This window comes from Parus major, chromosome 7 (genome assembly GCF_001522545.3).
Source record: "Parus major isolate Abel chromosome 7, Parus_major1.1, whole genome shotgun sequence".
NCBI classification, from domain to species: Eukaryota; Metazoa; Chordata; class Aves; order Passeriformes; family Paridae; genus Parus; species Parus major.
This window is the reverse complement of record NC_031776.1, coordinates 20,678,541-20,696,932: the sequence shown is the minus strand read 5'-3', so window position 1 is coordinate 20,696,932 and position 18,392 is coordinate 20,678,541. Positions and strand designations below refer to the sequence as shown.

Here is an 18,392-nt window from a genome sequence, read left to right as displayed (position 1 = left end):
ATTCAGATACTTATTTCTGTACCAGAACACAATGTTGTTTTTTTCTATCCATTTTAAGAAGATTGCACTGATTTTTTTTCCCAGTAGGTAAAAGATGCATTTAACTCTTATTTTTTCATTTTAAGAAATCTACAAATTAACAAATATAACACCAGATTTGCTCTTTGTGCACATAGCCATGGCATTGGCTTCAGCCTACTTCCCTTCCCTGTGCTAGTGAGGTTCCCCATACCTCACAAGTAAAGCAGATTTGCATGTGGGCAAAGGGCAGAGGGGAGCTGGGAAGTGTTTACATCTTTATCTATTCCCTTCACTGTAAACTTGGCAAGTAATGTGTTTCAGTGGTGGCCCACTGGTAGAATAACTGCAGGAAGAAAAAGGTACTTTTACACAAATAAGAGGAGGAGGAGAAGTTGAGGCAGAAGCACCTGGTATTCTGACAACAAATTTAGATCTGAGTGATGTTTTGAAAATGAGAATGTGCTCAATGCTTCTTTTGGGGGATGATTTTCTGGATTACAATAGACAGTGGAAAGAGGAATTGCTAAAGAAACACTGTGATTTTGCAAGCTCAGAAGCATGGCTGAGCCTCTCCTGCCTTTCTTTTCTCTGATCTTAGGAAAAAATAATGATAGAACATGGATGACAATGTAATTGCAAGAAATAATTGCTCAGACTTAAATCATTAATGTGAAATTATCCTCAAGAAATTTTTCAAATATATGGACATTCAGTTTTAACTTAAATTTATCACTAGACTATACATTCATTGTGTTGTATTTTACATGTAATTAATAATTATGACCTTTTCAATACATGCAAAGGCATGACTGAAAAAAATATAATTGGTCTTTTATTTTCAGAATGATATTTGATTAAAAAAGGGTCATAATAGAAAAAAATGACATTACTTTTTAGAAGTTGTATTTGTTATAATTTTTTTAAGAAATAAAGATCCACACGTGATTAGCAAAGATGACCCTATGATTTACAGCCCAAAACTTGGTGTTCCTTTTCTCCTTTTTTCTTAAAAGTCCTTTGAGGCCAAATTATGGTAGTTCCTTCTCACTGAACCTCTGTCTTCCTTTAAGGAAGCCAGAAAATGGCATTATCTCAGAAAGAATGAAATGTAAACCAGCCATCCTGTGGGCAGTGTAGTCCCTGCCTGGTGGCCAGGCCTGGGGTTCCTGCAATCTTCTGGGGAAGCCTTTAGTCTCAGCAGCATGAGCTAGGCAAGAGAATTTCTCCACTCCTCCTTTGGTCAAATGTCCACTTTCTTTCCCAAGTCAGACTAATCCTGTCAGTCTGAAATAAGGAAACACTGGTAACATCTTGACACTCCTGAAGATGCAATTTGTGCAAAAGGGGACTCTCAGGGTAATCACTGTGGGAAAAAGAGACCAAGAAATGCCTGCAAATCTGAAGACTGAGTGAAAGTTGAAAAGTCCCTTGTAAATTTTTAGTCCCCTAGGAGGTAGAGTGCATGCCAAGATAAGGGTATTAACAATTCATATTTGAAAGGCAATTACATATTTTCTATTGCTAGACACAGAATGAATCTGGATAATCTGATTTATCCTTATTTTTTGGATGTACAATTACATTTAGTGTCAAAAGTTCCCCTTGTGGTGACCTAGGCTACAGCCATCTAAAAAAACATATTTTCCATGGCTTTAACAAAATCCCCTTGGGTGAAGCCCTAATACTATTTAAATATAGAACCAAATCCTGTTAGATTAACATCATCTGAATAATTTCATTGGTTTCTGTGGAGTTTAACTGCCTTCAGTAAAAGCAATCAGGTGAGTATGTTTTTTTAATGGAGGATTTTAGTATCTCATTTTGTTAACCTTAGTCTCTCAAATGTTATTTTCAATTTTTGTTACTGTGGACAGATTTGGCCCAATATTAAGAAAGGAAAATAACTTATTATATGTACCTTTGCAGTTTCATCTCTCAGATTGAAAGTTAGTTCCAGATTGGTGAGGAAGAGATCAGAAAATTCAGGGTACATATCCAAAACTTCTAGTAGATCTTCTCTCTGGATCTTATGTAAGTCACAGTAAGTTAAAGCTCTCACATCTGCATTTGACTTTCCTGGTTTTGCATAAAGATGTACCATCTCTCCAAAAATATCATTTTTCCCTGCAGAAAGAAAATTAAACAGAGATTATTATTTTAAACATGAGTAAGTCATTAAATTGAATAATGTATTTCTTTATCATAATGGCATAGAATAGTTGGTTTTACGTAAAGTGATACAGTCATATTACCATTGCACATATACAAAGAAAAAACAGTATTATTAAATATTAAAAGTGGAATTATTAAGATCAATGAAAACACATAGACATATAACTGGACTAAGTGAAAGTTTCATCACAATTTTTCTTTAGTTTCATCAAAAGAACATGACTTGAACAAGTTCCTTTGTCCTTTCTTCTAAAAACATTATTTGGTGATTTTAATCATATTGTTATGATGACAAAGATGCAATTTCTATTGCTCAGTCCAGTACAGGACTTGTCTGGCCTATAATACCATTTTGTTAAGAATTACATGAAGAAATTGACCATATTTGAAATATATTTTAGTAGAAAATTACTTAGTTTTTTTTATATTTTTTGAAGGGCATGCAAGACTTCTAAGATGCAGTTCTTTTGAACAAGCTGTTGAAACATATCTGCCTCTGTTTTGATACCATTACAATTCTTTCAATTAATGTTGATACATTTGCAATACATGTTTGTTATTATTTCTATTTAATTGCTCATTTTTGCCAAACTGCACCTAAACTTGCATCAATGCAAAGCAGCTGCAGCCATAAACCACTGAAAATATGCTCTACACTAAGGGTTTCAAAAGCGTTACCTGCAAAATGGGGTTGGGGAGGAACTATGAAAACACTTGTGGAGAAGAATAGTGAACATAGAAAGGGAGACAGGTATTTCTGAAAATCTTTAGAAGACATTTTGAATGCCGAGAGTAGATTGCTCCAGTTAGCAAATAGAGGAGTCTACATGTCTCAATACATTCATCACTGTTCAAGAACAGGGTGGCCTTGACTTTTGATCTTGCAGCATAACAGAACTGGAATAATTGAATATCTGCTTGCCTCAACTTGCAGCTTAACTTTTACCTAGGGATTAATGAGACTAAAGATAAATCTTCAGAAATCCAAAGACTCTTGCTGGGCTCTTTGGTGCACAAGAATTATTGCAGTAATGTAGATTTTTCTTATTATTTCTTTGCTTGATTTTAAAAAAGATTTCCTGTCCCAGGAACAACGATAAATATTTCTTTGGAAAATCTGACTCTTAATATGCCTTGTAATAATGCACTTACCAAGAATGGCTACAACAATGTCACTCTTAAGGATTTCAATGGAGCCTCTTGACACAAAATATAGAGCAGTGAGAACATCTCCACAGTGCACTAAAGTGTCTCCAGGAGGTGCATGGGTTGTCTTAAATTTCATAGCCAAAGCTCGAAGACAGCCTTTACTGGCCCCCCGGAAAGCTTTGCAATTCTGAAGCAAATTTTGATTGAGGTGCAGACAAATGTCAGCTTGTAAGCATTCTGGAAATCCCTTCAGGACCTGGAAAGACAAGCATAAAGATTTCATGCGAATGCTATGAAAGTTCTTGATATGATTTGTGTTTTCTTTCTGGACAAAAAGAAAGAAGTGACCTACAAATAGACATGGCTCTAAGAGCTGTATGAGTGTTAAAATTCAACAAATGCACAGTGTAGTCTATATTGCAAAGCTTTTACAATGTGAGTACTCATACAAATCCTAATCTATACAGTGGTTACAAAATATGCTGTTAAGATTTCTTTCATTGCAAGAAATGGTATCAGGGAACTTAAATGACTATACTGCAGTAAAATAACAAGACAGTGATAGGGGAAGTCTTGACTGAATTTCACTTATTTGGACTCATATATCTATTTCCTTTTTATCAATTGTCAAAGTACTACATTTATTATGAGAGGTATTTGCTGACATAACTGTGATATTTGTAAAATGAGAGGTTTCTGAAGAAAATCAGATATTTTTCAGAGAGGGGGCATTTTATTAGGATTTTTATGTTAAATATATTCTGCTTGCAAGTGTAGGACTTCAATTTTTATCAGAAAAAGCAACATGATCTATTGAAACAACAACGTCATGCAGATTTGCATAGACAGATGATCCGTTCAGCAAACCACAGGGCTATTTGCTGTGGTCCTTCCTCATCATTTACTCAGAACAATTGGAGTTTGCCTGAAGTAGAATCATAGGATTACTCTTGAGTACCATGGCAACATGTTAATTTTGTTTAGAAGGAAAGAAAAGAGTTATTTACAATGTGGTCATTATGTGTGAGTTTTCTAAGTTCTCTAGGATAATATACCTCTGATTCTTTTAGAATCTATAAACATTTCTGCTACTGACTTCATGTGAGTACCGTGAGTGACTCTGAGTGCTGACACATTATGACATGCCACCTTTCTTTGTTATATCCTGTTATCTGCTGTCAGTGATGTGATTGGGTCATATGCTTTCCCTAGGGACACCTACAACCGTTGCATATTACTAAAGGCAAAATATGTACTGATGCTACAAGTCTTATGAATATGTGAAAAGGATGTGTCTCTTTCTTATTAGATCAGTCTAGTATTTCATCTTTGTTTATCTTCTGCACTGTTTTTCTATAAATACGAAAACATTTCTGCAAAGATATATCCAAAATACATTCACTTGTTTCTATATTAATTTCTACTTCAGAACAAAAAAACTCCTGTGCACTCATTCTCATTGTAGAATATACCCATAACTCATATCCCTTGCTAGTGAAGATGAGCACATTTCTGATATGAGGCTTCTGTCCACACGAGCCAGACTATGTTTTAAAAATGAGATATTAGAATCTTTAACAGAATTTAAATGTTTCTGTGATTGCTAATGGAAATCAATGCTGTGAAACAACGTTTTAACACACATATATAGAACAATTTTTTGAGCCTTACAGCATTACCACATGAAATTCATACATCCTCAGAAAAAGCCAGCATTCAACAATAAGCAAAAGAAAATATGATAAGTCAAAAGCTTCTGTGGTGTCACTATGTTTTCAGTATCTATCACACCACTAGAAATAGCTTGGTATCCAGTTATGCTTTTTAATATAATGTAATTACTTTGAAATAAAAAGGCTGTAGGTTGGTAGGAACTTATTTACTGAGCAATACTGAAAAACTGAGAAACAAATTTGTTCACCAAATGGAATGAGGAGAAAAAAATGTGTTTATTTTGAAATTGTTCTCTAGTCATGTGAGTGTAAAAGCCCTATTTTGAATTATTTTGTTTGCTATGAATCTATCTGAATACAATTTAGAAGAGCTCTGTCTTTTATATGATGTTAAATAGGAAATGTACTTTGAATTCAGAAGTACTTACAAGAAAACTGTATTTGAATTGTTAGGAAGTCATGAGCACTTCGAGTACACTTAGAATAAATTGATTTTTCACATCAGCTATTTATCTGATTTTCAAAGGATTGTATTTTACCATTAAGCAAAACCCATGCAGACCATGTGTGTTATACTGGTTATATTTCTGAAGATACTTTGGATATTCCCTTATAGAAACAACTATTTTTATAATTAATAATTATAGTGAAACTGTTCTAAAATCATTGCATATAAGTTAATAGTTATTTAAATGGCAATAACATCTGAAGGATACCAGCCTCTTTTCAGGCATCTGTGACTAAAAAGTCCCTGCTCCATGGAGCTTACACTCTAAAGTAGTTTTAGACATCAGAGAGGAAAGACATCTACTCGTTAATATCACAGTTTTAAAATGCCTAAAAGGAAGACTTGGTTCCCAATAGAGATTACTCCATTCATACAAGCTTAGAAATTCAAGAAAGAAGCTGATTTGAAGATAAATTTGTTAAAACATTGGCAAAACCTACATTACCAAAACGAGCTTACCATATTGAACACAATGTGTGTAGTGAGGTGTTTAATCTAAACAGTAGCTGACACAATACAGAATTTGATGTTTCCAGAATAAGTTTTATGCTATGCAGTACAGACAGCATTTTGCCAACCTGTACTCTCAAATATTTGTTACATTCATTCTCATATTCTGATTTTCATAACTGAAATTGTATTGAAAGTTATATTATATGAGACAATCAACATCAAATTTGTACACACATTCTCTATACTAAATATCAGAGCATCATTCATGCAGTCTTCAAAAAAAAATTGAAAATTATAAAACTAGAATTGTTATTTAATAACATTATAATCACTGAAAAATTCAAAACTAATAAAACATTTAAATACAGATTTGAGTTTCAATTGTTCCATTCCTTCCTAATATACTTCTATTGTTATACATGGTATCTCCTCAGTTGTGATTCCACGGCGCCCTGGTGAGAAAAATCTTGGATTCTCATGGTTAGAATCATGTTTGTAATCAGAACTCATGCATAATTCAAGAAATACACACAGATATTTTTAAAAAAATGTGTAACAAGGCAGAAAATCAGCTTTAGCCCTCCCCCCTTGAAAAAGAAAAAGTAAAGGAAAATCAGTTTAGATGGTGTGACCACAGGCTCCACTTGTCTGTCATTGATAGTTATCAAGTCCAAGTTCAGTTATCTCTTCCTGTTCGGAATAAAACTTACTCGACATCACATAACATTGGTTTATCTATGTGGCATGCTTACAGAGGAGGATGTCATCCACAGACACATAAAATATTTTACATGGAAGAAGAATATTTTACAAGGCTTCGTGAGGATAGTAGGGACATGATTCGTATTGCCTTGAAGAATGCGATCTTTTTATGAGAAGAGGGAGTCCAGCTTCATTAAATTCTTTTCTCAAGATGACAGCAAGGTCACTCACACATTTATCAGGCACGTTTGTGACAACAGACTTAGACACATCTTTGTGCTTTAATTTCAGGCAACAAGCAAATATTTGTGGCAAAGATAACTTGGGTTTTTTGGATAAATTATAAAATTCATGACAATTTTTAGATTTTTTTATCCTCAGTTTTGCAACAGGTACTGATGTATGTCTCATACAAAATATTTTGAAAGTATCTAACTTGAAGCAAACCAGGATATAAGCCACAATAATTTTCATTAAACATGGAAATACCACATTCCATACCAACAAAATCACAGAATGATTGAGGTTGGAAATCATCTTCTTGTTGGATAGATCATCTGGTCCATCCTACCTGCTCAAGGAGGTCTACATAGAGCTGGTAGCCAGTGTGATGTCCAGACTGATTTCAAATACCTCTGAGGACAGAGCTGCCACAACCTCTCTAGGCAACTTCTGGCAGTCCTCAGTTATCCTCACACTAAAAATCTGTTTCCTGGTGTCTGGTCAAAGCCTCCAGTTTCAGCGTGTGCCCATTACCTCTGGTCAGGTCACTGGGAACCACTGAAAATAAACATGTTCCACCTTCTTTACACCCTCCCTTCAGGTATTTTTTCACATTGATGAGATCCTCTGTGAGCCTTCATTTCTCCCATCTGTCTGAGATGTCCCAGCTCTCTCAGCCTTTCTAGTATGAGAGATTCTCCAGTGCTTGCAGCCTTACAAGCAAAGATACTCCTTTAATTCTGCATATTAGTTTATGTTGCACATTTTCTGTGCTGAAATATAGGTGGGATAATTAAATACCCAGCATCAGCTGAAGAGAGCACAAGAGGGTTCTTTTGTGTTGTGCTGTGTTTGGGGTATGCTGAAACTAGCAGCTAAGGCTTTCTTGACCTAGAACCAGTCAGACTTGTTTATGAGCTGCAGGTGCCCAGCATATAGAGGATAAGGGGGCACTCCCAAGTTCATCTGAGAATTTAAGATGGTATAAATTGAAAGAGGTTTCTGGTCCATCTCCACTTCATCTGTTTATTCCTGCCTTGTCTTGCTATCCTTGTGAAATGGTTTGAGAAACTGATCTGTACAAAAAATTAACACAGCAAAAAATTTGAGCAGCTGAAGGTACAAAGAGGCAGAAGTAAATTCACTTTGTGTAATGACCACTCATACTTAATATCTATTTGGTTCTCACCTGTATAAGAGAGATCTCAGGCTATGTTGACATTGGCATCAATAAATGCTGAGTAAAATTTTGAAGAAATTTCAATAATAAAATTTCATCTTTATATTAAAAATTAACCTTATGTCTTAGTTTATTCAGAAAGAATGAGGAAAATTAATAGTAATTCATATATTTGGTGAAATAACCTATGTATTTAATTTTAATCTTCTGCCAGTCATCTAATTTTAAGGCTAACCTGAGACTCTTTAGCTGCACAAACTGCGCTGCTTAGATTTTGAATTAGGATCTCTGTCCCCCAGTAGCCGTTTCCTCTGATGGAGAATAGCGTGGGATTTAGTTCTGTCACAAACATTTGACTCTCAAAATTTAATAACATCATCTAGGCTAAACATTTCTATAATTCAGCAATTTTATTTCTAGAAAGAATTTAGAATTTACTATTCAACATTCCTGTGATAATTAATTGCCTAAATTAATAATTTCCATAAGTAGAAGATTGAAATATTTCCAAGGTCTTTCTTTTTTAGAAAAAAAATAACGAGGTCACAGGTGGCAATAAATCTGCTCCAGAAGCTCTTGGGCTCTTGGGCTCCACAGGGAAGAAAGAATATTTCTGAAAAATTGCACAGAATAATTTTTTTGGATGTTCAGTATGTTTCTTTTCAACAGTTGAGAGAGAAGAGAAGCAGTATGTGATAATGAGCTAATTCACCTTTCAATGAGATTGAAGTCTGGCAACCTTATCAAGAATAGGATCTTTCGTTTTCAGTGATTGCCACAACACAGTTGTGTGACATCTTTATGCTGAAATTAGTGAAGCTGCCGTGGACCATTCTTCTACAGTCTTATTACTATTTCTGAATACATCTGAAAAGTGATCTCTGTGATGCAATACATTGCTGAACAAATTTCTTCAACTTTGACTCCCTTACCAAGAAAAAAAATTTAAGTCTGTAGAAGTTGAAGATTGACCAGATCTGCATATTTAAAATAATATGATAGTTGAAAAATTAATTGCTCTTGTTTTTGAGTTTTTAGACCACAAAATACAATGCACTGAGAAACTGATAAAGGATAATTTAGAAATAGATGGGAATTCTGGAAAATATTTTTTTCTATGAGGTCTTATTTTCTATGACTCAGTTCAATGTAGGCATTGAATTACATTTTTTAAGTTGTCTTTTTTAGAAAATGAAAGAACAGGTTTATGGCTAATCATAGGCTACTTCCTGCCTGGTTTATATGTCATGATTTCTGTTCTGACATATAGGCAAACAGCAAGTTCCAGCATGATTACATATTCCCTCAGTTTAAGAATTTACTGCTAGGTTTTGTTCCAAACACATAATTTGCATTAGCCTTTCAGTGGTACAAAGAATTTCTCCTTGCTGTTTTTGAAATTTCAATTTACTTTTCTAATCCTCTGCTTCAAATACATTAGTGGCACTGCTTCTATTGATAAAACTGGTTTTGCTGTAAGAAGTGATCACAGTGGGAGGAAAAGCAAGAATGAAAAACATAGTGATGGCAACCAGGTATCAGTGGCCAATTTCTTACAAAAGAAGCCTGTTCAAGGCAATGGTGAACCTGCTCTTTATTTGCTAATATAGAATTGCTGCTTCAAGATAGGTGTGTACTCTACTGTACTTGCATGATCACAGTGGCAAAGACAGTTATCACAATGGTGAAATTGTGAATTTGTTTGGATGCTTGCAGGAGAAATCATACATTCACTTATAGAAATTCTGACTTGCTCTCCCCTTTTGTGCTATTGGGCAAAACCCAAAACAAAAAGACATCTTTCCCACATCCAAAATCTTAATTAATGTTTACATTGGGCTAAACACTTCTCAGCTTGTCCCACAGTTACTTCTTCAAACTCTTTTCAAATGTAAAATAAACCAATAAAGCTATTCAGATGCACAGAAGATCCATGGAAAGAAAGGGTGGGACAGGATTGTAAAAAATACATGCATAACTTAAAAAGAAAAATCTCAAATGCTAATCTTTTTAGGGTAAGCATCATAGGCATGCTATTATCAGTGCTGGACTGATAACATAGGAATGGAAGAGGAAATAGAAGGCAAAAATAATTTAGGAAAAACAAAACAGGATAATTAAAAATATTTCAAGAATTGGATTCTTTGGGACTGGTGACATCTTTCATGAAACAATATGCAATGTAAACATTTTTTCTGTAATTTGACTTTGCCAGTGTATATCACAGGGACATGATTTAAATTATGCTTATTCTATAGACTCAAGATTTTTATCCAGATTAAAATAAATCCCAAATCCTGTTTATCCAGTCCATGAATAATTATATGGAACTGTTCTTAACCAAAATACATTATGTAATGGAATATAATAAAAAATATGTAGAAATGGAGCAGAAGGGAGCAAATGAACAAATAAACAAGGTCTCAGCATATTTCACTTGCAGGTCTCTAAAGCTAATTTTATGTTTAGTCATTTCAAATAATCATTTGATAAAATATTATCTTCTGGTTTGCAATCTAAGGTGTAGAATTTTGTTTAGAAAATCAAGTTTAGTCTTAGTGCAGTATTACTCCTGAGATTAAAAAGGTTTCTGTTTAATCTTTTTTTTTTTTTTTATGCTTTATTTTCCATTTTACCTGGATTCTTAAATATATTACTGAGGATAATTTAAAGCATCTTTTGAATTTTTTTTTAATCTTTCGATATTATTTTTTTATATATATATATATGAGTATGTGTGTACATATGTTGCATGTACATATATATATATAAAATATAAATTATTATGCATTTCATATTTCAAAGGAGAAAGACGACTACATTTTTGAATTTTTTCACCTTTCAGTTGTGAAATGAAGGAAAAAAATATACTGGATGAAATTCTGCCCTCAGAATTCACAAAAAACTCCAAGTAAACATGGGAAGGAGTCAAACACATTTGTCTGAGGACCGTATTAGTCCTTTGTTCTTTAAATGCAAATATTTCATGCAAAATTAAGTAAAAAAACACATGCAAATCCAACTCATATGCACATGGCTAACAGCCAAGAAAACTTCATTGGTGCGTGTGTTAACATGCATTTATGGTTTAAACCAAGAGCATTCACACAAAGGAAAATGCAGAATGACCAGCAGCATGACAACTTTGTTAGTGACATTCCTATAGAGCAACTATCTAATGCAAACCAATATGCACATGACCTTTTTTGGGCAGAGAAGCATGACTTGAGTTGTGGGGTAAAACAGTGATTAATAAACGTGGTTAGATTAGCATTTTTTCATGTCTAATTTTTAGTAACCATTTTGCCCCACATCTGATTCTACTTGGATTATTTCCCTTTGCTATCTACCCCTTCATCATGCAAAAAGTTATAATTAAAATTAGAAAGCATTGAACAAGCTCTAAACCCAACAGATAACATGGATATTCTCCACACTTTATACTGGAATTAAATTTGATATAAATACCTCCTGCTCTTACCAGTGGGTGGTGTTATTCCGTGTATTTAGGTGTGAAGCAGACAGGAAAGAGATAAATCTTTCATAAGTACAATGTAAATCACACAATTCTTATATTATCCTTGTACTAAGGGTAATACGGTCAAACTCTTAAAAGAAATAAAGTGATTGACATAAAACTTGAGGGATACAACTGTGAACAGAATAAGGAATAAAATACAACAAAACAAGATAATAAACTTGAGGGTTTTTCCACACTTTATTGAAAACAAATCCTCCATAGTGCCTCACAATCATATTGCAGAATATGAGCTATTTAATCCATTTAGTTTTTGCTTCACATTAATGACAAATCCAAGACTAATTTCCGTACACCAGTTTCTGAATTATGCAACTTTTCATGTGACAACATCCAGTTATAGTTACTGTTTCATGTGAACCAGGTGTTTTTAGTACATCCATTAGTGGTAATGAATTAGTTAAGGCATATATGATTTTGTAATATCTTCAGAAATAATTCAGTGAGCTACTTTAGGCTTAGGTTGAACACACCTGCTGCTGAAGGGCCTGATCCTGCAAAGTGCCGAGTACCCACAATTCCATTGCCATCAGAAAGAATTAGGGCTATTCAGTGCCACAAAGGATGAAGCTACTGATGCTGCCTTCCACTGCAGTAATCCCCAGCAGAGGTTTATACAATTGTCCTTGTCCTGCCCTGAACATATTATCCCTCTGGAGGGGACACATGGAAGTGGCAGGTGAAGCCAAATATATTAATTTTCTACTGTATTTTTAAGATCTGCTTTACTTAATGGTAACCATTAGGTCAAACTGTCAATGATTCACCTTTATAAAAGATTTTAATCAAGAGCATTGTTTGTGTTTACTGCATAAAAATGTAGTACTCTGACAGTCATTCAGAACTGTATGTACAGATACCACATGAAAGCTGTTTGAATGTATGTCAAAATTTTGGAAGTTGATTTTTAGTTAAATCCTTACAAAAATATAATTTTTTTTTTTATTCTTGACAGCTTTCTGGAGAGTTCTGCAAAGTTTCTAATCTCCAGCTCTGAATAGTTCTGCAAAGCATCCCTACAGAGACAGATTTACAGGTCCTTAAGATGCACAATGCCCTCAGGTGTCTTCAAACTGATGTTGACTTTTCAGAAAAAAATGTTTGTATCTCCAGAAAACAAGACAGAGATATAAATGCTTTTTTTTGCACACTAGCAGACTGTTATTCCTTTTTAGCTGGCCATGTATTTATAGAAGGAGAGGTTAAAGAGGATTTTTTATCAAAACCAGAAAATATGAGTGTTATTCCTTGTCAGTTCATAGGAATGAGTTTCTGTGGATGGCTAAATGTTGTGTTGATTTTCAGTGTAGAATAAAGTAGTTGTGAATACAAGATAATTACTTTTCAGACTATCATGTGATTCAAATATTTCTCTTGAAAAAGAGCAGCTAAACTTGCCTGCTCCTCTCCTCAACCCATTCACAATATAAGTGTTCTAGATTACATGGAAGAATTTTGAAAAATAATTGATCTCCACAGGTTTTATAGAACAGTAACTCTGTAGATATCAACACAGGTACTCCAGTTTGATAGTAGAAGAGGAAAATCAAGGCAAAGAAGAAACAAAATTCTGGAACACCTATATCTGAAATAAGAAACCTATGAGTATTATTTCTTTATTTAAGCTTACAGAAGTCACCTGCCGTTCTCATTTTCCTATACACCGTGGGAATTCAGATTTCTGGTATACCTGGCAATAACCTAGGCAGTGAAATGCTTGTGCACCAAACATGTAGAGAGTGGCTTGATCGTCAGTAACTGAGATATATATACACCTTCTTAAGCTTGTATTTTGCAGCTTATAAATACTAAAGACTTAGTCTCTTTCTAATTTCTTACGCATTTATCTATTCCTCAGCATCTCTGCCTGAAAAACAGATGAACATACCATGTTCATGTCAATGCCATTGGTGTATGTCCATGCATGCTGGAAGTATTCCTCCAGTCGCTGCCGCAGAGGGTTCGGGATCTGATGAAAGCGTATGAACTCCTTCACTCGCAGCATCTGCATGTGATACCGTGCAGTTCCCGAGTAGAGTCTTTGGATTATTGCAGATACGTTTCCAAAAATGCTAGCGTACATTAATGCTGGATTAAAGAGAAACAAACTTACTTAAGTCATATCATTGGGCTTTGCAGATGAGTATGGCAAAACAAAAGTTAAGAACACAGGGAAGAGTTAAAAAGGTCTGCATACATCTATAGGTTCAGTTTTAAATAGAAAAATAAAATATAATTATGATTATCCAAATATGATGGACTACAATTTCCTAAATCCACTCCAAACTCACCTTCTTATCTTATACAGGATTTGCTTACAGACACTGATATACAACACAAATATTCTGACAGTTTGGATAACAGATTTTGAGTAGTCAAGCAACTTGATTACTTCCTGACACTGAATGAGTCACAACATATTTTTGCATGCAACCTTCCTTTCCCTAGGAATTTGCCCTTCTGGCTGCATGCTTATAATCTTATTAGTTTAGAATGTTAAGCCATTTGCTCAAACACACAGAGAAAAAAAAAGATTAAAATCCACAATAAAATTACTTACAGCCAATCAACATGACACAGATGGAAAAGATTTTCTCTGAGTTGGTATTTGGAGACACATTTCCAAATCCTACACTTGTCAGACTGCTGAAGGTAAAATAAAGTGCTGTAACATATTTGTCCTTGATGGATGGTCCAGAGCTTGCATCACTCTTATTGTAATGCTTTCCTAATTGTTCTCCTAAAGAATCCAACCAGCCAATCTTGTGAGCCAAGTAAGGTCTTTCTACATTTCCAATGGCATACCAAATGCAAGCAAGCCAGTGTGCAATTAGTGCAAATATGCACATGAGGAGCATCAGAACCGCAGCACCGTATTCGGAGTATCTGTCCAATTTCCGTGCTACCCTCACCAAACGCAACAGCCTAGCTGTCTTCAGAAGGCCTATTAATGTAGTTGTCTGTAAAAATAAGATAGAAATTAATTTTGTCTATATCTGTGCAAATGTGTTCTCATAAATAGTAAGCATGAATAAACCACTAAAAATTCCATTATTTTGGGGAATCAACACAAAAAGTAGAAGAATCCATTTCAAGGTAATCTTAATTTAATTTTCTTTAAACTATCAATTTCATTTAAAACCAGGGAAGAAAATAAGGAATGTACATTTAAAATCAAGATATATTGAAGTTATCATTATGTGCTAAATACCCTTTCATGTTGAATATTTTACTTGATCTGAACTCTTTAGTCGACTATAATGGATTTAATGATCCAACCGATTAATGATTTTTTTAACATGATAAAATCTCTAACTTATTGGAACTGCTCAGAATTCTATGACTGTCCACATAAGTAATAAGTATTGAACAAAGCTGTGTGACTGTATTTGATCCTATTTTAGAAACTTCTTGAAATGCTCTGGCACACATATTCTAAAAAAGAGAAGTAATAGGGCAGAAGTGTCCCAAAGAGCGTATCTACAAGATTCCTCCTGTTTGTAATGGTAAGAACATTCATACAGGTGAAAGAAGATGAAGCACTGTGAACAGAACATCATGGAAAAAGTTACTTCAGATCAATTTTTTTGCATCTTGCAGGTGTAATGGCAAGATCCAGTAATAAAACTACTACACCATTAGAAAAATAAATTGGGCAGTTTTAAGCAGGAAAGTATTTCAAGATTTTCATTGCAGGCTTATGCTATTATCCATTGCATCCTTTTTGAGGATCTGATATTTTTAAAGGAATTTAGAGGTTATTAATATAAGTTTTCAAATTTCAATTACTAAATACATTTCATACTTGGTAATTCCTTCTAGAAGGAATAGACAGCATTGTAAAGAGGAACAACTGGATTGAAAAAAAAAACAACCTCAGCCACCTCTTTTCCTTGCGTTAAGTCTGAACTTCAGTAAATGCCAAGAGTGCACACATTAAATTTTTTTTGCTTGTTTGTTTGGTTTTTGGGTTTTTTTTTAACATACATGTATATTACATGACAATTAAAAGGAAAGCCTCACAAACCACTCTGACAGTAGTATGCATCACATTAAAGCTTCCTTGCATTTTAATACTAGACTAATTTTTACGTTTTATTAAATCCTTGCATTCACCATGTGTCTGAGTAAAACTCCAAAGCTCTTGGAACAAAACAAGAGTTTTGTTGTCTTTCTTGGCTGCATTTCTCAGTGGACAGCTCAATAAAGTTCACATTTTCTGAGTAAATGAGCAAGAGGACAATGTATGGTAACACTCTTTAGTTCAGTTTAACATCCCAAATAATAACTTTAGGGTGAATTTCTTATTACCATTAACGAAGGTTAGTGACCTCAGTAGTCTGAAAGACCACACCCCTCAAAATGCTACGCCTAGGCTGGGATTCAGAAGCATGTGAATATTGTGATTAGGTTATTTTTTTGGTAAGGTAGGTCAGGCTTATGTATTTACGATCCCTTAAGGAAAGCTCAGATTTGCTTTTAGTGGGGTGTTTGAAACATTCTATTAGAGATGTAGTCATCTCTCTATGTCATGCAAGAGACCACATATTCTAACAGTGCCCCTTAAATAGATCAGATGGTAGATTGTGAATCTATGATATGTCAACACTGTTCCACCCTATTCTTAAGATAAAACTTGCTAATATTATTCATCCACAGTGTCAATCCTATACTTAGATACATCAGTTTGAGCTCTGGAGTACGCAGAAGGTATATAATACAAGAAAACTTCATTTCTTCAAGGGTAAAATCAGCATGAATGAGACTAGATATGCTTAAAGCATCAAGAAATTCATTCTGAGTTTTAATTTTCTTTAACATGGTGGGGAGGCTTTATCACTAAAATAGAGCTGGCAGTTGAGGTGAAAAACATGGTCCCCAAGTTTTGATGTGCCTTACATGCTGCCCACTTCTACATAGATGTAGCCTTCACACAGTAAGAGTACATCTCCCATGTGTCACTTGGCCAGGTCAGGGACAGAAGTTCTTGGTTTCAGAACTACATCTCATGTAATGTAATTTTGTTGATGTGCTGGAATACTTCGATCAGCACAACACCCAAGGAGGTAGGGGTCCTACTCTGTCAGTCACCTTGCCCCATCTGGTGCCAACAATTAATGTCTGCAAATAGCAGTCTGATAGATGCTGCTCTCTTCTCTGAATTGCTTGCTTCTCTGTTTTCATCATACCTATCTGCTGGACTACAAGTTCAAGAGTAGCTGGATAATCACATCAGAATCCTTTCTTTTCTCTTCTTTCCTCTCCAGCTGCTCATTATTTTTATCTTCCCAAGTATCAGGGAAGCCACCTAACTTTTACAACACATGCACAAAAAAGAGTAGATGAATTACTACCAACCATCATAATTTTGAATCCCATTAAGTAGAAAAAAACCCCTAAAAATTACATTATTTTCCCTATTTTAGAAATTGGAAAGTTAACCATCTGACTCTGTTGCTTTCTTATGGTTGAAAAAGTATGGCTCAAAATGAAGCATTTGGATAGTGCTGTATGTGGTATTTGGATTATTATCTCCTGTCCTTTCAAGACTCCATTTGATATCAAGGTGCTTTAAAGCTGCATGAGCACACATGGAGCTCTCTTTAGAGCTTATGTTGTTTAATAAAAAGACCATTCAATACAATTTTTCATTGGGGATCTTCTTTGAAGAATCTCTAGATAACAATAAAGAGCTATTTCATAAAAAAGACAACCCTTATGACTGAAAAAAATCTATTAAATGAAAAATGCTCCATTCTGTCGGTTTTACATTTGCTTCTTCTTGCTAAACTATAAGAAATGGATCACTGGTGAAATATTGCAGTTAGCAGTGTAGAAAGAAAAACTGCATTAAGTAGCAGCTTAGAAAAGTGATTGACATGTTCAATACCATGAATGAGAGAGAGAAGCTATGATGACATGGTGAATGGAACATAATCTATATAACATCATTGCTGCTTAGATAAACAAACCTGGTTTTCTAGGTAGAGAAACTGGTCTATTACTAGATTTTTGAGGTAATAAAGAATCAATTTACTTATATCTGCAACAGTGAAAAAGTCATTACATGGTCCAATAATTTCTGTTTCAACTTCCACATTTTTATATTTGTCTACTCATCTTCAAGAATGCACTTGTTTGTTACTGTGATCTGCAACATTATCTTACATTAAAGTTATTTTGCTTTAGCATGATTTTAGCACCTGAAACTTTACTCTTAAGAACATCTGTAATAGGGGAGGTGTGGAAGAATGATGATCAGGGGCACTCCTTCAATGAACTTTGGAATTGATCCCTGTTGTAACCCTTTATTTTCCACACTTCTAATCACTGAAAATAATTTTTGGCAATGACAAGTGACCAATGATCAGAAAGGAATGCAAAGCATGCCTGAAGGGGAATGCTGTAGTCTGAGTTAGAAGTATAGCCATTATGAAAATGTTTGTCTTTCACATGTCTGTGCTTTCAAAACCACAGAAAAAGTTATCTGCAGAAAGATGGACACCTGCCAAAGATAATGCAAAAGGTGATCAAATTTGCTCTTAAGTCTCTGGGCTTTTTAGTCACCTTCTGAATAAAAAAGTTCTCTTCTGGTAAGAGAACTATTAATATGTTCCCTCTGTCCTTTATATTACTCTCTCCTTATTGCTTTCCTTAATAACATTTATTTGTTTTATGGTTTTATCTCATGTTTCTCTAGACTCCTCATTTACCTTTTGCTTGGTTTGCTTGATTTTTTTTAAAAAAAAATCTGCATTCTGTGCATCACAGAAA

At 34.4% G+C, this 18,392-nt stretch overlaps 1 protein-coding gene across 2 annotated transcripts in view; it reads right to left on the bottom strand.

Moving 5' to 3' along the window:
• The window catches only part of KCNH7 (potassium voltage-gated channel subfamily H member 7), a 205,137-nt gene that overhangs the window by 21,845 nt on the left and 164,900 nt on the right, over positions 1 to 18,392 (bottom strand). For both annotated transcript variants that reach the window (XM_033516131.1, XM_033516132.1), the window contains 4 exons: positions 14,179 to 14,578; positions 13,507 to 13,706; positions 3,346 to 3,598; positions 1,940 to 2,145 (listed from right to left, as the gene is read on the bottom strand). In XM_033516131.1, the coding sequence (XP_033372022.1) occupies positions 1,940 to 2,145; positions 3,346 to 3,598; positions 13,507 to 13,706; positions 14,179 to 14,578 (1,059 nt within the window). The remainder of the gene's footprint in view (positions 1 to 1,939; positions 2,146 to 3,345; positions 3,599 to 13,506; positions 13,707 to 14,178; positions 14,579 to 18,392) is intronic.